The sequence below is a fragment of the Mycena indigotica genome, assembly GCF_014461135.1.
Source record: "Mycena indigotica strain 171206Taipei chromosome Unknown Mind.scaff0011, whole genome shotgun sequence".
Taxonomy (NCBI): domain Eukaryota; kingdom Fungi; phylum Basidiomycota; class Agaricomycetes; order Agaricales; family Mycenaceae; genus Mycena; species Mycena indigotica.
This window is the reverse complement of record NW_023503010.1, coordinates 2,341,982-2,360,303: the sequence shown is the minus strand read 5'-3', so window position 1 is coordinate 2,360,303 and position 18,322 is coordinate 2,341,982. Positions and strand designations below refer to the sequence as shown.

The 18,322-nt window shown below is 51.5% G+C and overlaps 5 protein-coding genes across 5 annotated transcripts; 3 read left to right on the top strand and 2 right to left on the bottom strand.

The window, feature by feature from the left end:
* Positions 1-172: 172 nt before the first annotated feature.
* Positions 173-974, bottom strand: MIND_01182400 (Signal peptidase complex catalytic subunit SEC11; the record flags this gene model as incomplete). Its single annotated transcript, XM_037368336.1, has 6 exons — positions 173-244; positions 301-337; positions 388-516; positions 565-723; positions 770-879; positions 927-974. The coding sequence occupies 6 exons, from the start codon at positions 972-974 to the stop codon at positions 173-175; spliced, it is 555 nt and encodes a 184-aa protein (XP_037215262.1).
* A 983-nt stretch (positions 975-1,957) lies between these two features.
* Positions 1,958-3,879, top strand: MIND_01182300 (Vacuolar calcium ion transporter; the record flags this gene model as incomplete). Its single annotated transcript, XM_037368335.1, has 14 exons — positions 1,958-2,215; positions 2,268-2,388; positions 2,434-2,459; positions 2,507-2,564; positions 2,614-2,672; positions 2,770-2,791; positions 2,836-3,017; positions 3,066-3,192; positions 3,248-3,327; positions 3,373-3,462; positions 3,514-3,560; positions 3,612-3,698; positions 3,745-3,812; positions 3,863-3,879. The coding sequence occupies 14 exons, from the start codon at positions 1,958-1,960 to the stop codon at positions 3,877-3,879; spliced, it is 1,242 nt and encodes a 413-aa protein (XP_037215261.1).
* Positions 3,880-4,270: 391 nt separating this feature from the next.
* On the bottom strand, positions 4,271-10,604 carry MIND_01182200 (Multidrug resistance-associated ABC transporter protein; the record flags this gene model as incomplete). Its single annotated transcript, XM_037368334.1, has 34 exons — positions 4,271-4,373; positions 4,430-4,470; positions 4,520-4,586; positions 4,635-4,679; positions 4,735-4,745; positions 4,797-5,000; positions 5,052-5,282; positions 5,327-5,572; positions 5,623-5,736; positions 5,783-5,830; positions 5,876-5,989; positions 6,036-6,043; positions 6,097-6,133; positions 6,178-6,185; positions 6,235-6,378; positions 6,427-6,519; positions 6,572-6,610; positions 6,658-6,706; positions 6,759-7,375; positions 7,427-7,447; positions 7,500-7,530; positions 7,581-7,736; positions 7,786-7,925; positions 7,981-8,224; positions 8,278-8,369; positions 8,419-8,425; positions 8,473-8,586; positions 8,634-8,723; positions 8,767-8,793; positions 8,841-8,974; positions 9,021-9,174; positions 9,217-9,419; positions 9,467-10,358; positions 10,407-10,604. 34 exons carry the CDS (start codon positions 10,602-10,604, stop codon positions 4,271-4,273), a joined length of 4,722 nt encoding a protein of 1,573 aa, XP_037215260.1.
* A 514-nt stretch (positions 10,605-11,118) lies between these two features.
* MIND_01182100 (uncharacterized protein) lies at positions 11,119-12,121 on the top strand (the record flags this gene model as incomplete). The annotated part of the gene is made up of 6 exons (XM_037368333.1): positions 11,119-11,352; positions 11,414-11,593; positions 11,644-11,665; positions 11,704-11,821; positions 11,872-11,987; positions 12,039-12,121. 6 exons carry the CDS (start codon positions 11,119-11,121, stop codon positions 12,119-12,121), a joined length of 753 nt encoding a protein of 250 aa, XP_037215259.1.
* A 2,013-nt stretch (positions 12,122-14,134) lies between these two features.
* Positions 14,135-14,714, top strand: MIND_01182000 (uncharacterized protein; the record flags this gene model as incomplete). Its single annotated transcript, XM_037368332.1, has 2 exons — positions 14,135-14,231; positions 14,290-14,714. 2 exons carry the CDS (start codon positions 14,135-14,137, stop codon positions 14,712-14,714), a joined length of 522 nt encoding a protein of 173 aa, XP_037215258.1.
* Between the last annotated feature and the right edge of the window lie 3,608 nt (positions 14,715-18,322).

The window sequence follows — 18,322 nt, the reverse complement described above, 5'->3', positions numbered from 1 at the left end:
CGCAATGCACACAATGCACGCACCTACACGAGTCTTGCAAGTAATGCATCGGATTGTCAAGAGTAGGTCGTTGCGTGAAAGAAGACACAAATGGGTCACGTGAAGAACTACATCTTGGCAAGTCTAATAAATTACACACTGGTGCGTCCGGTATAATGTAAACGAGTGCAAATTATTCGCGTTGAATGAGTGCTAGAAGCCCCAAGCCACCAAGCAGCGCGTATTTTAGTTGAGGGAAGTCGTTCTGTTGTTGAGAGCATAAGATCTTTATATCAAAACAGGCGTATTTGAGAGACTAACCATGGCAATCGTCACGTAGCCGATATAAGGCAGGAAGCTGGAGTGACATGAGGAAGAGAACATTTCAGACAAGCCACGGCGACGTACCCTCGCACTTTCCCCACAATATGTTTCCGTTCGAGGTATTCAAGGCCACGGTACAGCTCGATGTCGTTCACCTCGTTGTTGTCACCCTTGGTCAGCAATCGTTGTTTGGGCACAGATTGGTCTCCGGTGCTGGGCATAGTAAGAGAGCTGGCTGCGGTGATAACAAATGAAGCGCACCGTGTTTTGGCATCATGGGTTTCAAGCACTCGATGCACAATGGGGATGTCTGCGCCAGGGATCTTGTAGACGGTTATGTCTCCGTTGTGATACTTTTCGCTTGAGGGATTCGTGAGGAACAGTAAGTCGCCACGGTAAAACGCCGGTTCCATTGAGCCACTATGCAGATTGAACAGTGTGGTTGGAGTGCAGTGTGGCCACAAACCTCAAGACAACGACGATGGGGGACTCTGAGTTTGTTACTAGTCCGAGACCTTTCCAAATCATCAAGCCAGATGCGATGACCGAGGCGAAATTCAGTGCTTGTAGCAAAACCTATGGCCAATCAATGGCGGACACTTGAGACCTAGGCTAGCAAATACATGGCGAAGCCCTAGTCTTCTGAATGCCTTGAGCTCTTCGGAAAACATTGCGAGGAGGAACGAAAGTAGTGTTTGGTCGCTAAAGCGAAAGTTGGGGGAAAGCTAGACACGTGTCGTCTAGGCTCGCTTATGCCAGCACCCAACGGAAAAGGGCAAGCACGATCACTCGTATTGCCGATGACGGCAATGTTCCCCAACGTTCAAAGCCTTCGATTCTCTTTCAATAGTCGATTCCTTGAATTCCAGATCTTGAGGATAATTGGCCTTCTCCAACTTTTCTCAAACCCTCTGGTGCAGAACGAACCAGAAATCCGATTTCAAGATATTCCCCAGCTGAACCATGCAAACCTTTGCGACTCCAACGAAACGCAGCAAGGGTTCTTCCCGCCGTCTCGCCCTCTTATAGTCTCATCTTCAATGCTGCCTCTCGAATCTCTACTATCGCCTCCGTTATCGAATGGTACTGAATACCCAACTCACTCAACTCCCTCAGTCTCCTCCTCCAATCAAGATCACTTATGAACAGAGATACTCTGTAGCCTCCGCTTTCCTATATAGTCCGATACTGTACGTACCGCAACGTTTATTCGTGAAGAGGACGACACCACTACTCAACGAGCGAGCGTATGGCTCGGTAGCGGCCACGTACCCGTCGACCTTGTGCTTACAAATTTTCACTGGAGTTCGATCCGATGGTGGCTTGGCACAACAGCTTTGGACCCATATCGAGACCAACCCCAAAGTTAAGCGCAACGAAGGTTTGCTTCGGCATAATGTAGAAAGTGAATAGTGGTTTACGAAAGGCTTTCGCAGCCACACGATGGTGTTGAGAAGAGAAGAGAAAAGAAAAGTACTGCGATCTTGAAGAGTCTTGAAGCTTGTAATTGATTCAGAAGCTTCCGCTTCAGTCCTTATGTCATCGACCGACCTCGAAATTCAGGTGACGCCAATTGACACGCACTGCCTCGTTGACCTACGTACATATCGCTCCTTTACCCGACCCACGCCGTTCTTTCTTTCAACCTCCCTCCATGCCCTCAAACGAATCATCTCCCTTACTCGGGAATGGCGCCTCCCCACCAAACACGTCCTTCACTCACCGCGTCAAGGCGTTAGTAGCGGCTGAAGGCGAACCATCTTGGATCGCGTCCTACAAATACTTCCTCCTTGGGTCCTACCTCAACATTCTCCTACTATTCGTCCCACTTTCCTTTATTGCGTACTATCTCCACCTCGACGCAGCGCTACGGTTCTCGTTCAGCTTCATCGCCATCATTCCGCTGGCAAAGGTGCGTGACCGTGGCGCAACGCGTACATAAACTGAAATGAAATTGTGAATAGTTGCTGGGAGACGCGACAGAGCAGATGTCTGCAAAACTAGGGCAAACCCTCGCTGGCCTGCTCAATGCTTCGTTCGGCAATGCGGTTGAAATTATCGTCAGCATTGCCGCTTTACTGCAAAGTAGGTGATTTTGAAAATGTTTTCAATAAGCTCATTTTCTTCCAGATGAGATTCGCATCGTCCAAACCTCAGTATAACATCATCGTTGGCGCCGGTCTCTAGCTTATACGCTGTGCAGCTCCTGGGATCCATTCTGTCCAACTTGCTTTTGGTGCTCGGTTGTTCGTTCCTGGCAGGTAACAGTCTTTGCGAGCATCAAGGACACATCTTTGACACAACAACCAGCTGGCTTCAAGTTCAAAGAAAGTAACTTCCAGGTCACTGCTGCTCAAGCGTACGTCGTTGTATTCTATACTTGCTATCATTCAATCTGTCCTCCAGTTCTAGTTCGGTATGAATGCTTGTTTCCCTTTGATCGTTGACTTTATATCTATTCTCCAGCTTATGACTCTCGCCTGCATCAGTAAGACCATCACTGTCTTGGCACAAAAGTCTTATCGTTTTCAGCGCTTGTTATTCCCGCTGCGTACCACAGTACCACTAGTGGCGGACTGAGCATCAACTCCTTGCAATCGGCTATGAAGTCTCCTGATTCGGATGTTTTCACGCCAAGCTCCGGCTTGCTTACCATCTCCCGCGGCACTGCAATTTTCCTGTTATTTGTCTATGTCGCCTATCTCTACTTTCAGGTGCATCTTTTGATGTCGGACACTCGCAAACATCTGACCTGCAACTAGCTACGATCACATGCCTATCTCTTCGAGGCCGAAGAGCAGGAGGGCGAGGAGCCAGAAATGAGTGTCGTTGCCGCTGGCGTCGCTCTTCTCGGAACGACAATAATAACTTCGTTCTGCGCCGACCATCGCAAGTTCTTTCGACCAACGGGAGTTCTTGAATGCTGACAACACATTACTCACAGTTGTTGCCTCCATCGAAGAAACGGCCGAACGTTATTCGATCCCCAAACCCTTCATTGGCTTGATCTTGTTGCCCATCGTGGTATGTTCATGGTATCAAAGGGTTCTCAAGATCTCATGCATTCAGGCCAATGCTGCAGAGCATGTTACCTCTGTATGGATGGCAATGAAAGGACAAATGGAAATCACCATCGGAGTCTGCGTCGGAAGCTCTATTGTGAGCCATCAGTCTTACTTTTCACATCTTCTCTGACCTGTTGGGGCACAGCAAATTGCAACGTTCGTGATCCCGCTGCTCGTCATCGTTGGCTGGGCGTACGTCCTCGTGTCTGGATTTTTGTTGCTGAGCTAACATATTAACTCCAGGACCAACCACGGCATGACTCTCTTCTTCGCGAACTTCGAGACTGTTACGCTATTCGTGTCGGTTTTCCTCGTTCACACACTCATCCAGTCCGTCTGCTTTTCTTGACCACAATGTGAAGCTCACGCAATCCAGGGACGGCAAGTCAAACTACATGGAGGGTCTCATGCTGCTAACACTGTATTTTGTCATCGCGCTTGCCTGTGAGTGGTGTTTGTTTTCTTGCATCGAAGCGTAGTCATATCCGCTCTAGTCTGGGTCAGTGAGTGAAGGTTGGGAATTACCCAAAATAACCTAGCCCCTGGATATATTTGTACTTGAGCGTTTTCGTTGAGTAATGCTAGCCTTGGCTTAGTAGCTTGTATACCTCTCTGGATCGTGTTTCTATAGCCCGACGGCCTTTCGCCTTCTTATCTGGGTCGAAAAGTGAGGCATATTTGCAAGCTGAAATTGCTTCACTGTCACATGACCGCGCCACAATCAATTGCATCAGCGATTGACTCACTGACGTCCGGGAATGTCTCCCTGACATCTTCCATCATCTCATGGCCAGTGCACACAATTGCAAGTGGTGTTCTTAACATCTGAGAGACAATATCCTGTCGACAACTCATGGACTGTATAATAGAATCTCCAGCAACATCTAAACCTTTCTTGAGCGTCAGACCCCCGCCATCGTTCTGAGGACCTTGAATTCCTTTTTTCCAGTCGCTTTGCAGAGCCCGTGGAATTTAGACGAGGAGTCTCTGAGAAGAACAGCAGGTCTGGGTAACTGGCATTAGTACATCTGCGTTGTGGCACCGATAGTGAATCAACAAACCGATCAAACTCGACGATGCGACCCTGCTCGAGGACCATGACCTTGAGCGCTGAATTCAGTTGCATAATTGCGCATGAGTAGCCGACTGACCTTGTCGTAGTCGATGACGGTGCGGAGCCTGTGCGCTATGGTGAGGATCGTGCTGTCTTTGAACTCTCTATCGAAGAGGGTCAGGCACGGAAATAAAAGGACCTAAGTGGCGCACTCTCGGATTGTTTGTCCAATCAACTGGTCAGTTGCGTAGTCAACACTGTAGGGAGGGTTAGCCGGCTGCACTCGCGCGAACCATGGGCCTTATGTAGTACCTCGCAGTCGCCTAGGTCAATTTCGTCAGTTCCATGCTTATCAGAGCACGGGTGGTACTTACCTCGTCCATTAGTAGAACCTTGGAGCGCTTCAAGATTGCACGCGCCATGCACAACAGCTGTTTTTCTCCTGTCGAAAAGTTCTCTCCTCCCTCAGAAACCGGCGAGTCGAGGTTGCGGAATACATTCTCGTTGACACCGTCAGCGGCAACCTCGCTCGCAGCTGCTGCGCTGGGAATGAGATGCACGCGACGGAGAGCTTCAAACTAGACAGGGCCATCAAGAAATTGTAATGAAGAGGGGAAGACAGCACTCACAATATCCTTGTCCTCGTATTCGCCGAATACGTCCAACGTCGAGCGCAGTGTCCCACTCAATATCGTCGGGTCTTGCGGGATGATGGTCAGCTTCCCACGCAAATCTGTCAGCCCGATTTTTGAAATGTCGACACCGTCTATGACGATCCGGCCAGACGTGGCTTCAACGAAGCGGAAGAAGGACAATGCGAGCGTGCTCTTCCCTGACCCTGTTCGTCCGAGGACCCCGATCTACCCACGTCTTAGCTTTGGCCGTCAATACAGAAGACATGTACCTTTTCGCCCGCCTTGATCTTAAATGAGAGTTCGTGGAGCACATCCGGTAGGTCCGGCGCATATCGTATGACGAGATCTTCGCAGCTAACTACGCCCTCTTGCGGCCATTCTTTGCCGGGTCGGGGCTCGATGAACTCTGCTGGCTCTTGCACAAGCTCTGAGTACTCCTTCACGCGCTCGAGCCCAACCATCGCTTGTTCCAGGCTGACAAACTCGCGGACGACGAGGAGCAGGTCATATAATACCTCAGACCGTCAGTCATTCTTTGATAAAAGAGACGAGCAGACAAGCTTACTGTGTTCGAGAATGCTAGCGCGAAGCCTGCAGTAGCTGCAGAAATATTTTTATTTAATACCGATATCAGCGCCATCGAAGCCGTGATGAGGCTGGCCAGGCATGTCATGCGTATCTGTGCAATTGTGAATATCAACTTTTTCGAGCAAAAAGGGCCGCACCGTTAGCCATCGATTAGTACCCCAAGTCCAATATGCAGGATTGCAGTTCTGGCACAGTTTAGCAAAGGAGAGAGGCCAAGCGATGACATTTACCGTGTCGACACTCCTAATCATTTCACGGAGAAATTTGGACGAAGCGCCGAACGCACGGACAATTGTAACCCCAGCGATGGTTTCAGAATACATCGAATAAAGAGGAGACCGGGTCTAGAAAAGCGATGAGCAAAGTACTAATGAATATATGTACACTTACAACCGAATCTAAAGTCAGGATAAGATATGTAGGGACAGAGAGAGTAGAAGCAAGTGCTTACCAAGTCGTCGGAGATCTCTGCATGCTTGACCGTAAATCTGAGCAGCATGAGCACAGATGCCAGGAATAGAAATTTTCACACCTTTCCAACTGTAAAAGCAATGAAAACAAGCATGTGGAGCAAGGACAAGCGACATACCCTCCCAGTAGACGTACAAAATGCAGGTGATGGCCACCACAAACGGCCATCCACCAACAAAACTAATCGCGACGATGGTGGTTATCGCCGATAAAACGTGCAGTAAGACGTTGCCAATGTTCTCCGGAAGACTGCTGTCAATTCCTGAGCGCAAAGGTCATTCGCAGTCCAGACAATCAGAGGTTCAGGTACCTTCAAAGTCCTTGCCGAACCGATTGAGGACCCGTCCACGTGATACCGTGTCATGGAAGCGAATTTGCGCAAATAAGACAGCTTCAAGGAGGGCTACAAGAAGAAGAAGGGTCAATAAAAGCACAGGATATACGCGGCAGCGGACTTTTATGGAGCCCTTTGGATGCATGTATTGCACCAAAAACTGCACAAATCAGCTGAAGGATCGGCGCTGTCATGACGATGACGTACAGAGAACCAGAGAGCGGAAGACGATCAAGATGACTCCGGCCCACGCGAGCTGATAAGATGCGATAAGATGTTTGAAGCAAAAGAGAAACGGAGCAACTCACCGAAGCGTAAATGGACAAATAAAACAGCGCATCCTCTTCATTATCGCTGCGCGACCAGTAGCTCAACCACCAGTTCTCAGCAATCCTCGCCAACGCTGTGACCATAAAGGCAAACGAGAACAGCGTCCAATAGCCCGCTCCGCCAGCCGCGGCAATATAGGTCTTCCACACATCCCACGCGACATGGCCAACAGCACGTTGTTCTTCCTCGACATATTTTCGTGGAGGTTTCTTGTTTTGTGGTGTCGCCACTACAGACTGAGCGATTGTGCTCGCTCCTGATTGTGATTCGTCTGCGTCAAGTTCCTCGATGGCAGCCTCTTCTTTGGCATCTACCTCCTCCTTCCCCATTCCGGCTTCTGTTGTCTGGACCAGCCTACTCATAACCTCCGATGCTTGGAAGGCCGCAGAGTCGCCCTTGAACTGGACGCGGCCATTGTCCAGTGCAACAACATAAGCAGCATCGGGAGCGCACAGTTGCACGTGATGCGAGACGAGGATGACCGTGCGACCATGCATGAGTGGGCCACGGAGACAGCGATGGTAAAGATGGTGGGCTGTATGCGCATCAACAGCAGAGAGAACATCATCCAGCAAGATGATGGTGGCCCGAGAATCTAAAATAACAAGGTTATAGAAGAAAAGGGAGGGGGGGCCAGTACACGCACATACAGCTCTTGCCAATGAGACTATTGAGAAATAAGCATCCAGGATTAGTTATGTATGTAATATATCACTTACCCCGCGCTCGTTGTCCTCCACTGAGATTGATCTGCGATATGTAAAAATATATAAGAGATGTAAAGCCTTGATCACACATACACCTCGTTCTCCTATCTCAGAATCGTCGCCGTCATCAAGAATAGCCAGGTCGCTGACCAAGGCGCAAGCCTCAAGTGTTAGACGATAACGCTCGTCGTCGTAGGGCAATGAAAAGAGAATATTGTCTTTGATCGAAGCATTTTGGAGCCATGCAGTCTTGAGCAAGATAAACAACCCAAATCAAACGCTCTAAGAAATGCACTACCTGAGGAACATATGCGCAAACGCCATCAACAAGCCAGGTTTCTTTTGCAGGGTCGAATCCTGCAAATGATGCAAGCGTGTTTGCCGGAGAACGCGGGCACGAAAGTTGTCCCGCGACAACATCAGCTTCCCCAAGCAACGCTGGTAATGCCTGTCAACCCGCAACTCATCACGAGAAAAGATCAAATAAGCATACCGAGGAGCAACAAAGTCTTCCCTGACCCGAGCTTCCCGCAAACCAGAGATAACTGTCCTTCGGGAAACTCAAATGAGAGGTCCAGAAGAAGGAACTTTTGTCGCGGAGTTGATGCCGCGCTTGTGCCTGGCGTAGACCCCGTTGATGTGTCTTGCGGCCATGTGACAGTACAGGAGTTGAATGCAACACGCCGTGTTTGAACAGAGAGGTCTGGTACCAGGCTGATTTCACGCGTGCCCAGATACTAGAGTTTTGGTGCATAAATATATGCCAAGATCGGTTCGGCGAATGGCTTACTGTTTCTATACGGCGAAGGGAAACAGCACTTTGGACAATGTTGATGAATGTGCCTGTGAGCAAAGACAGAGCAAATCGGAGCTCGTTGAAGACTGATAGCACAATTCAACATGGAAAGAAGCTTCAGACCTTGGTACCTACCAATGATCTAATGCAGGGTAAACAAGTCGTTGAGTGAGAATAGCGCGAGCTCACTGAAGTAAACGCGATCGATGGCTTCAACACTTCGCCGCGTATGACTGCAAAGTGGTAGAATGAGACCAGTGTGATGATCACAGGAATGCCACTCCAGAACCCTTCCAGTAGTGACTGATTTCATTTTCACATTTATGTTCATCTGAGCTGGAAAGTCGTACCTCAATGATATAGTTCAAACGTTGGTACTTGAGTTCTTTCGAACGGATTTTGAGGATGCGATCCTCGAAGCTTCTTTCCCAGGCCATGAACTGGGAACATTTCGTCAGAGAGCGGTCCACGTTCAAGGCTTACTTTGAGCATACGGATACCGCCGAGAACCTATTCACCAGAGTTCGTCAATGATGAGAAGAGACGAAGTAGGATACCTCATTCATGAGTGCCACTCGTTGATCACGAGATTTCATCAGGTTATCTTGAGCACCCGAGACAGCTTTGCCGGCAAAATGATTCAGTGGTAAACATGCAACAGCGATGCCGAGACCAAACAAGCTGGAAACACCTAACAAACAATTGAGTCGATCTTAAATCACATTGTTAACACGCACCCAAGAGCTTGTAGAGGAAGGTGGTACCGACGATGATCTCGATGGGGACATCTATGCAAAGATTAATATGCAGCAAACGGGGACCAAATTGAACTTGCCGATAACACTGAAGAGGTGCATCGTAAGCCTCGCAACGCGGTCGACGTCCGTGGTCCTGAGAATCAAATCAACGGAGAACCAAAGACACAAAACCCACGAACATCAAGGTCATAATTTGCGCTTTTGACGAAAACCCTTCAGACTTCTCGGCCTCATCCCCTTTTGATTCCTCGTTCGCAGTAGACGTCGGAGCAGTAGAGGCGATGTCTTTGCGAAGCAGAGTCTTCGCAAACAACACCGTGTTTAGCTGGTTTCGGAGTTTCGCCTGGAGCGTCGCTGTCGCAAGGGACCACACTTGGCCTGGACAAATCTGTCAGAAACAGTCGAAGAATCAATAGCCGGCCTACCAGTGAGTGTGAACAGCGTCAAATGTGCACAGAGCAGGCCAGCAACCCAGACCAGTCCCCATCGGAAGTCTTGCCTTTCAAGGTCGCTCTCCAAGTAGCGAAGAAGGCCGCTCAGCAGCAGTGGTGGCATGTAAAACATGCCTCCCGCCGCGAGGGACAGCAAAATCAGGGCCAGGAATCCAGACTTGTTAGTAACAAGTAGTTGGTATCCTAGCGTTATCCCGGAGCCAACCCGCGGCTGCCAACTCCAGAAGAGGAAAGGAATGCGCAGCGACACGGTGCGGAGCACGCGCTTCATCGAGTCGTATAAGTGGGAGGCGCGCATATCAACGGTGAGAATGGGGAGGTCGCCGATCTCGAGAGAGGCGGCCGTGTTTCCGAGCATCACGACCTTGGTAGAGTAGGAGAAGAACAGGATGCCGAGAGGTGAGGCGCCGTAAATTCCCGCAACATTGTTTTCATCCGTGTTTGTTATTGCTTGGGCGATCTTTTCAGAGTAGATGGCCTCTGGAGGGTAATGCAAAGCGGGACCACAAGGGGTGTTGGCAGCGATGAGGGCCACGACGAGATGGAGCCCCAGCGCCGTGTACCACAGAATGGTTGGGGCGTGGACAGACACCGAGGACACCGGATGGTAATCGTCGGGAATGATGGCGGTGAACCCAAGCAGCGGGACGGGAACGAAATTGAGGGCGGAAAGATGCCATATAGATTCAGTATGCTCGAATACCGATTGGCGTCGAATAGAAAAGACAGCGACCGTTGCAATGTAGAAGGAAAATGCAACGCGCAAGCATGAAATTTGTCCAAAACTATCCAAGGCCGCTGCGGCCAGCTGGACGCACAAGAGGAGAGAGGCAAGGACAGATAACAACATCTTCCGCCGTTTCATCTGCAAACGAGCATTAGCAAATACGCGTGCGAAGTCAAAATTGCCCACCTTCGACCAAAACCTTTCCTCTTGAAGCGGGTACCCGTCGGTCAGGTCTTCGGCGGTCGTGACATCGAAAGGATCAGACGCTTCGTTTTCCTCTAGGCGAATTTTCCCGTCTTTGGTGCGGTTGACAAAAAATAAGACGGCACTGAGCAATGCGCCGGAAGCGAGCGCAGTGGCAGCCTCGAGCTGATACCGAGGCATGGAGGGAGAACACAAAAAAGGTTGCTCGAGTCATGAACGAAAGAACGGCACCGTTTGTTGGTGGCCGGGGGGGGGAGAAAGTGATTTCAGATTTGTATCAGGCGGCGCTGTGAGGCTGAGTCATGGCCGTTGACAGTCACATACGCATCTCAAATTCTACGTCAAGCTCTTCGCAAGCTCTTCGTCTCGTTCGAGCAACTTTCAAGCTCTCATCTAGATCTTGTCAAAGCTCTCGGCGCCACCCCACCCACTTCAATCGAAATGATTCGAAATCTTGTCCATCTTATTGTACACTCACGGCAGCTCTCCTACCGTTCTCGAAACCTGGCCACAACTGGAGTCTGTAACGAGTATGCCCATGATCAGCTGGCCAAGCGCGCCACTGGCAGTGGCGCTTCTACTCTATTCTAGTACATAGAGAATCCCGCTCCTCAACTCCCAATCACGTAGGAAAGGCAAATCCGGGCTTACACTTCCCAAATTCGACGAAAATGATCTGCACACTTAAGAGAAGATGGATCCAACCCTTCCGGTCATTATCCAAACGCTTTCTGCCGCCTTTCCCGTAGCTCTCGCAGCGCAAAAAGACCACGAGCTACACGCTGATCTCGCGCGCTATAACTCCAAACTAGATGTCCACCACAAGGCCCACGCCACCGATGGTAGAGTAGAGTTGCAGAACGAAGTCATGGCAGCCGTTCTGCGTCACATACCACACCATTTGTTTGCCATTCCGGGACGAAGCAAGGTACGTTGTATGCTCTGTGCGCGCAAACAGAAAGATGAATGATCCTGATTGGTCCTGTTAGAAACTCACGGATTTCTGTGTGTCTCGACTGGAGAGTTGGGCCGTTCAACTAAATGGTGCTGACTCGGATCAATACAGCCTCTCTGCATACATCGGCCAAAAGAAACAGGAGATGTGGATAAACTTCGTCGGATGGCGTCATTCGTGGTCTTGCCCCAGCAGTAGCAGAAGCATTTTCGCAGTATGTGCTTTGATGAGGTCCATGCAGAGGTACCTGAATATTGTGGGCAGGACATCACTTCCTCCGACAATGGTAACAGCAGAAACACCAGGAATCGACCTGGCACGCAGCATCGGGGCGAGCGCTCACACCAGCGACGACCTCCACAGTCCAGACTACACCCCTTCCGTTCAAGCCCGAGGCGTTGCTCGCGGTTCTGGCGACAGAATCCTACTTAAAAAAGAACAAGTTAGTTAGTTGAGCAAAATGTAAGTGCCGCAGAAAAGTGCTTACGTAAGCGACGCGATCGAGGAGAATTTTTGTGTCCAGCTCGTCCGCGCGCGTCGTTGGTACATGTCGGCAGTGTTCGAGGACGGCAGTTTGCTCAAGGAAATAGACGAGTTCTGCAAAACGGGTGAGCCACGCAAATAGTGACAGCGAGCGGCAAACTAACCTGGTTGTCAAGCAGTCGTAGGGCTCAAAGACGAAGCTGAACGGTTGGCCAGCGCAATGTGGTGGTGTTCGGCGTTGGCGCAAGAAAAAGCTTGAACGCCGGGCGTCACAGCTTTGGCAGTGGTGTGACGCCCGGCGCCGGGACGCGGACCGACACTCTTTCCGCAACCACCACGAACGTCTCTTCCATCTCGAAACCGAGCTCCCACAAACGTGGCCGGCCGGCCAAGGGCTCTGTCTTCCGGCCCTCCGACAAGCATCAGCACTACTATGACACTCTTTCGGCGACCACCACTTCAGCGCGAGCTACGGGCTCCGATCACAACCGGCACGCCTCGCAAATCTACAACAGTCTACAACAAGTGAAGATGGCGGCACCATTTTGCGGAACACGTTGCGTGTCAGTCCGACTGGCCCGCTAACCGTCTTTGCAGCGGCGATATTTCGCGGCCCGGCCCTGGCAGCAGCAACGACCAACGGTCACGGCTAAACTCAGGCCAGCGCAATATCGCGGCACACTCTCCTCACGACTACATACTGGGAGGCCTCTGCAACGGGCCGGTCAGCAAACCCCACCTCCTCCGAAAACGGACTGGGCTCGGCGCAACAACTGGTTTCGGCTGCGAAGGGGAGCCGAATACACCCAACGAGTCAACTTACCACCCAAGTCCGTTACGGCCCGCTTTTCGCTCCCAAATCCCGTCGCCCGGGGCGCCAGCGTGTCGTCTCCGGACGGCACCTGCGGGGCTGGTTGGGGCTAAACCGGGACTAAAATGGTCAGGTATGGCAGATCATCCGATTTTGATGAGGAAAACTCACCAGCAGTCAACGGCGCAAGCGTGTTTTCTGTATTCAGCAGCACTTGCCGGGCTTTGGGCGAAATCGTGGGGCTACAACTGTCAGGTATGCCCAGATTGTCCGAGTTTGGTGCAGAAACTCACCACTCGTGGGTTCGGCACGCAAACTCGCTGCCAAGGCTTCGAGCGCAAAGAAAACGATTAGGTATGGCTGAGTTGGCAAAAAAAACTCACCTGCAAACCAGCGCGATTTGCCGCCCGACTTGCGGGCCTCGCTCTTGAAATATTCGACATGAATCGGGGAGTGCTGGGCTAGGCGGAGAGCAGGTAAGAATTGATTTCTGTCTGGTTTGACCAATTGACTTGCATAGTCCGTAAAGTTGGACAAATACCGTCTTAACCAGCCAACTCACCTGAAGCAAAGACAACAAACAGCAATGTCGAACGGAAGCGCGATCGTAACCTGGTACTTGGGTAAGAGTGTATCTGTCCAAACGTAGACTCACCCTCTGCAGGGCCAACCGGTAAGATTGAAGTCATTAGATAGAGCTTGCAAGCATGGGCTTGTATTCGCGAGCTGCAACGGTGAGCGCGAACGCTAGCAACCAGCTTGGATAGTTACTGATTTGTTTCAGCGAAACTATTGACGAGGTAAGCAAGCAGTCAAAGGAAATGAACTGCGGACTTACGGGCCTTCAGTCAGCATCCAGCGCTTAACGGCGGCTTTGACACGCCAACTGCCCCTCTCCGGCCCAAACGGCAACACCAACTCCCTCAAAACTTATGCCGGCGGCAACTCACGGTGAACTGAGGCCTCGCAAATCGCAGCATTGCATCCAAGACCTCGCGGCGTAATCAGCCGGGGCTTGGCGCAATAATGCGTTTTGGCTAGCCCAACTCCATTTTCTGGCTCGGCCCGCTCTCCGGACGGCCCAAGTCCCTGAATTCAGCCCAGACTTCGGCGCCGCTTGGAAAGTTGCGGCGCGAGCGCTCTGGGGAGGTTCGGGGTTGCTTTGAGCAAAAGTGGGCCTATAATGGTTAGTTATGCTCGGATTCTCTGAGTTTGAGGAAGAAACTCACCGCAAACTCGCTGCCAATTGCAAATCGGGGCTCGGCGACGGCTCTTTCTTTTAACAAGTCAACTTACCACTACTCTGGACCAAAACCCGGCTCGCCCTCCGCCTGACTGGTTTGGGCATTTAGGCCGAAAGTGGGTCTATAGCGGTCAGATTAGTCTCCGTTAACAAAGAAAAACTCATGACTCAACGCGAAGCGGTTGGCTGCGAAGGATTGCATTGCGCCAGCTTTCCACATGGCCTCAGTCAACGACAGGGTTTGGCGACTAACCTGTCTTTCAGAGCCGCTCGTCACGGTCAGCGGAGGTCTTGATAGGGAGCTAAATCAACGATGTAAGCTTCTCTTCATCGGCTTTGAACAATTGCTCACCTTATAGCGTTGCAACCCCAGTCCCTCGACACTGTTCTGCTCTCAACGACGGGCGCGTCAAGGTTGCAAGCAAGCGCAACAAGGACACCGTCCGCTTGCGAAAACCAGCAACTTGTCTTGACATCAACAGAATACTGACAGACCTGTTGCCGTCTACATACCAAGATGTCACGCGCAACGATTTCAAGCCAGGACAAGGTGCGACAATGCCAACGATAACAAGCGAGTCGGGAAAGTGGGTCTTTTATGAGGTCAGTTGTCGGGATCAAAGGCAGGGAACGCGACACTCACCACCTCAACGTGCTCGCCATGGAGTCTGCAAACCAGGTCCAACGCCAAGCTCGTTGTCGCTGGCTGAAAATGAAGGTGAGGTTCTTTTGGTCAGAGTACTTACCTTGTCAAAGACGATCGCGACAACGTCGGGCAGGGGTGGGAGGCGGAGCTAACTACCAATTGTCAGTATGTAGATGGGAATGAGAGAAAGCTCAAATGAGCAAGACACCAACAGCAGCTGATGAGAGTCGAGACTTGGGGATGTTGTCACTGAGAAGAAGGCCATGAGTGGGGGGAAACAAGGAGAGTTGGCGCGTAATTTGATGTCGGCCAGCTGTTATAGGCAGCGCGGATGAGCTACGTGGCAGTTGAAACATTTCCCAAGGTGATATCCATCCGCTGGGGGATGTTGCGGCGGGAGCGGTTGCTGCTCAGGGTCAAATACGCGAAATCGCGTAGTTCGCAATTCCACGCGCACGGTGCGCGCGGAGATGTGCTTCCCGGCCGATCCTCGCGGCTACATGTCAGGGGTGATGGCAACATCATATTCACACACGCTCGGCGCAATCGGAAACGACGATGGGGTGGTAGAGTATTATCAGAGTGGAAAGCAATGGAGGGGGAACTAGCGGGTTTGAGACTGTGGATGGCGGGGATGGAGCGGTGGATAACATTTATAGATAGTGAACATTGTTTCCCACGCTTCAGATCTTCTGATCGAGGGCAGAACACCATATAATGAGCAATTGTTGTGCCCATTCCCTTTTTGGGATGCTATCTTCGTGGCCTTCAGTGAACGCTCAGAAAATCCTGGAGAGCCAAGTTAAATTAGAACTAGTCGTGACGAGACTTGCGTGACAAAAAGACTCTGAGTAATGTTTTCCAAGAAAAAAAACAGACAGAAGCGGCAAAAATGACACACCCCTCGAACAAAAGGTACGAAACGACATCGGGCCAAAAGCCAGCCGAACGAAGTTTCCACGCTGAAGAGCTTAAGCGGTATCATTTGTCGTATCACCCCTGTGCCGTATTTGGTTCCTGATGTCACCACAGGAACCTGACTCGGGGACTCGCTTAGGCTTTCGGGAACCTCGTACGCGCCTCGCCGATATGGCGCCATAATTTTTCATTATTTTTTCCTTGGCCATCGGCCTTGTCACGCCGTGTCACCGTCTTTCTTCCCACCGTCACGGACAACTCAGCAACGCGTCAACAGACGCGTACCTTTCTGACGGCACTACTCATCCCAACGCGTCAACAAACGTGTTGCGACACGTGTGCCTTTCTGACAGCAGTCACGCCTCATCGGACCTTTCCTCAAAACCACCACCTCCCTCCACTTTTTCACTTTCTGCCATCGCCCACCACTAGCACTACACATTCCCGCCGAGCTCTTCTTGTCGTCTGTTGGGACCCCCGACCTCACGCTCCCTAATGACCTCCATGTTCTGCTGCCTCTGTGCAACGAGCAAATGCGCCAGGACTTGGCTGCCAAGTCAGTGCTCCCATATGTCTTCATTGCAAAAGCGATGTTTTTTTTGCTGACTCTGTCCCCAGCAGCTAGATGCACCAAGACTTCGCTCTCAGAGGCGCCGATGCCCACTTATTGTAGCGACCTCCTCACGCTGCGTGGTAGGTCTCCCCCCCGTTTCCAAGTCGCGTTTATGTGCTGACTTGTCATTGCAGCCGTTGGTCTTGTATTCTCTGAGTCTGCGCCCAGGGGCGTGTTGACGAGCCACTTGCACGGGAACCAAGCGTAGACACTGTGCTCACTCCCTTCTGCTGTACGCGCTTTTGCGCGGCGATTACGTAAGCACTTTTCGGCCTCATTTTGCCTTCGAAATGACTCATTGTCTGCTAGATTTTGCCGCCGGAGGCGATGCATAACGGCCTTCCGACTGCTCAGCACACGGTTAGTCTCTTTGGCTTCCGCACTTGATCTCGAGCTGATTTCCGTGCCAGAATAGCGCAGGGCCGCGATGCCGGAGCTGCCGGCCGCGGATCCGATCATTGATCCGGATTTCCCGATGTTTTTCGGCTGCACTTTTGCTGCTTAAAAACACGCTAAGTCGGCCTAATTTTCGCGGGGTTTTGCCGCCGGAGGCACGAGTAACAGCTGGGCTGGCATCGTCGCGTTGGCAGCTGTTTGCTGCCGGTTTTGGTGAGTGATTCTGACTTCTCCAAAAGACTTGCTGACCTTTTGCGACAGCAGTCTGCTCGATGTCAACACTCACGTCGCCTCTCTCCATTGGCAGACGCGTCCCGCGCGGCAAAGCCGCGTGGTCACAAGGTCCTTTCCGTCATCCCATTATCCCCCAACATTTTTCCCCGTCGGAGCTGCCTGCGGCGCTGTTGCCTCCTTGGGCTTGTGTGATGACGGCTTCACTATCTGTGTTGAACCCCAGGTATGTGATCTTCTCATCTATTCGAAATGCTTTCTAACTGTATATCGACAGGTACATAACAGCAAGCTCAACGTCGATTGAGACCATTTCGCCTCTCCGGAACAGCGAATTTTCGCTGCAGATCGCCTGCGGCGCCGTTGCACCGCCAATACAATGTCCCTGCTTCCACTCTCGCCATCGCGTAAGTTTTGTACTGTTTGCATTTGTTTGAATACTTATTTCTTGTTCAGATGTGACTACACAGCCCAATAATGCCAGCAATTGCTTTCACGACTAGCTGCAAGCAAGTGCTATGCTCATCAGCCTCGCTTCCCGTTCCCTGCAAGATCGCCTTTTCGCTGGAGCTTGCCTGCGGCGCTTCAGCGTTCAGACGTAACTACACAGCCTAAATCACGACAGCAAGCGCTTCCTTATCGCTCCCCCCGAGCCTTCGAAATCCATTCCACGCACCACTCATTTTTGCCGCAGCTCGCCTGCGGCGCTGTTGGAGACCGCCGAGTCTATATCCTCAGCCTGGTCGGCAAAACTTCCGCGACTTGTTCCCGACGCGCTATTGACGCCAACGTCGATCTCGAGGCCATTTTCCTTCCTACCAACACTTATTTTTCGCTGGAGGCCGCCTGCGGCGCCGTTGAACCTCCACCGCCATGACTTGCACACAATCACCGCTTCATGCTGCCTATAACACTAATATTTGCGCCCGAGCTCACCTGCGGCGCCGTTCCATCACCAACACAAGCATCGCGACAATCCCGACTTCAATCTCCGAAAGCTTGCCCCTGCAGCAACTCTATTGATGCCAACGACAATCCCGAGCCCATTTTCGCTGGCCGCAACACCATTTTTTCCCTAGAGGTCGCCTGCGGCGCCGTTGTGGCCAATGCTTCAACTTGTCACTTCGGCTCAAAAACTCGCCCCGGACCACCTATATTTCGCGGGAGCTTCGCCTGCGGCGCGTTTGCAAAACCCGACTTCACTCTCCCTTCCCCTTCAAAACTCGCCCCCCGAGCCGCACGACTACATTTCGGCAGTTTGCACAATCCGACTTCCTGCAACTGTTATTCTCGCATGCGGCGCTGTTCAGCCTGACTCCAATGTGTGCTCTTGCGCGAGCGGTATAGCAACGGCAAAGCCATTGCTTCTATTCACAAGCCCCTTCAAAACCTTGCCCCGGACCACCTATGTTTCGCGGGAGCTCCGTCTGCGGCGCGTTGGCAGCACCCGATTCCACTCCCCTTCAAAATTCGGCCCCCGCACAACTACATTTTGGCGAGAGCTCGCCTGCGGCGCAGTTGGGCTTGATTTCTGTGGGTGACATCGCCGATGAACCTGCAGCCACCATTTCCGCTCAGCAACAAGCAACAGTGGCCTCATGA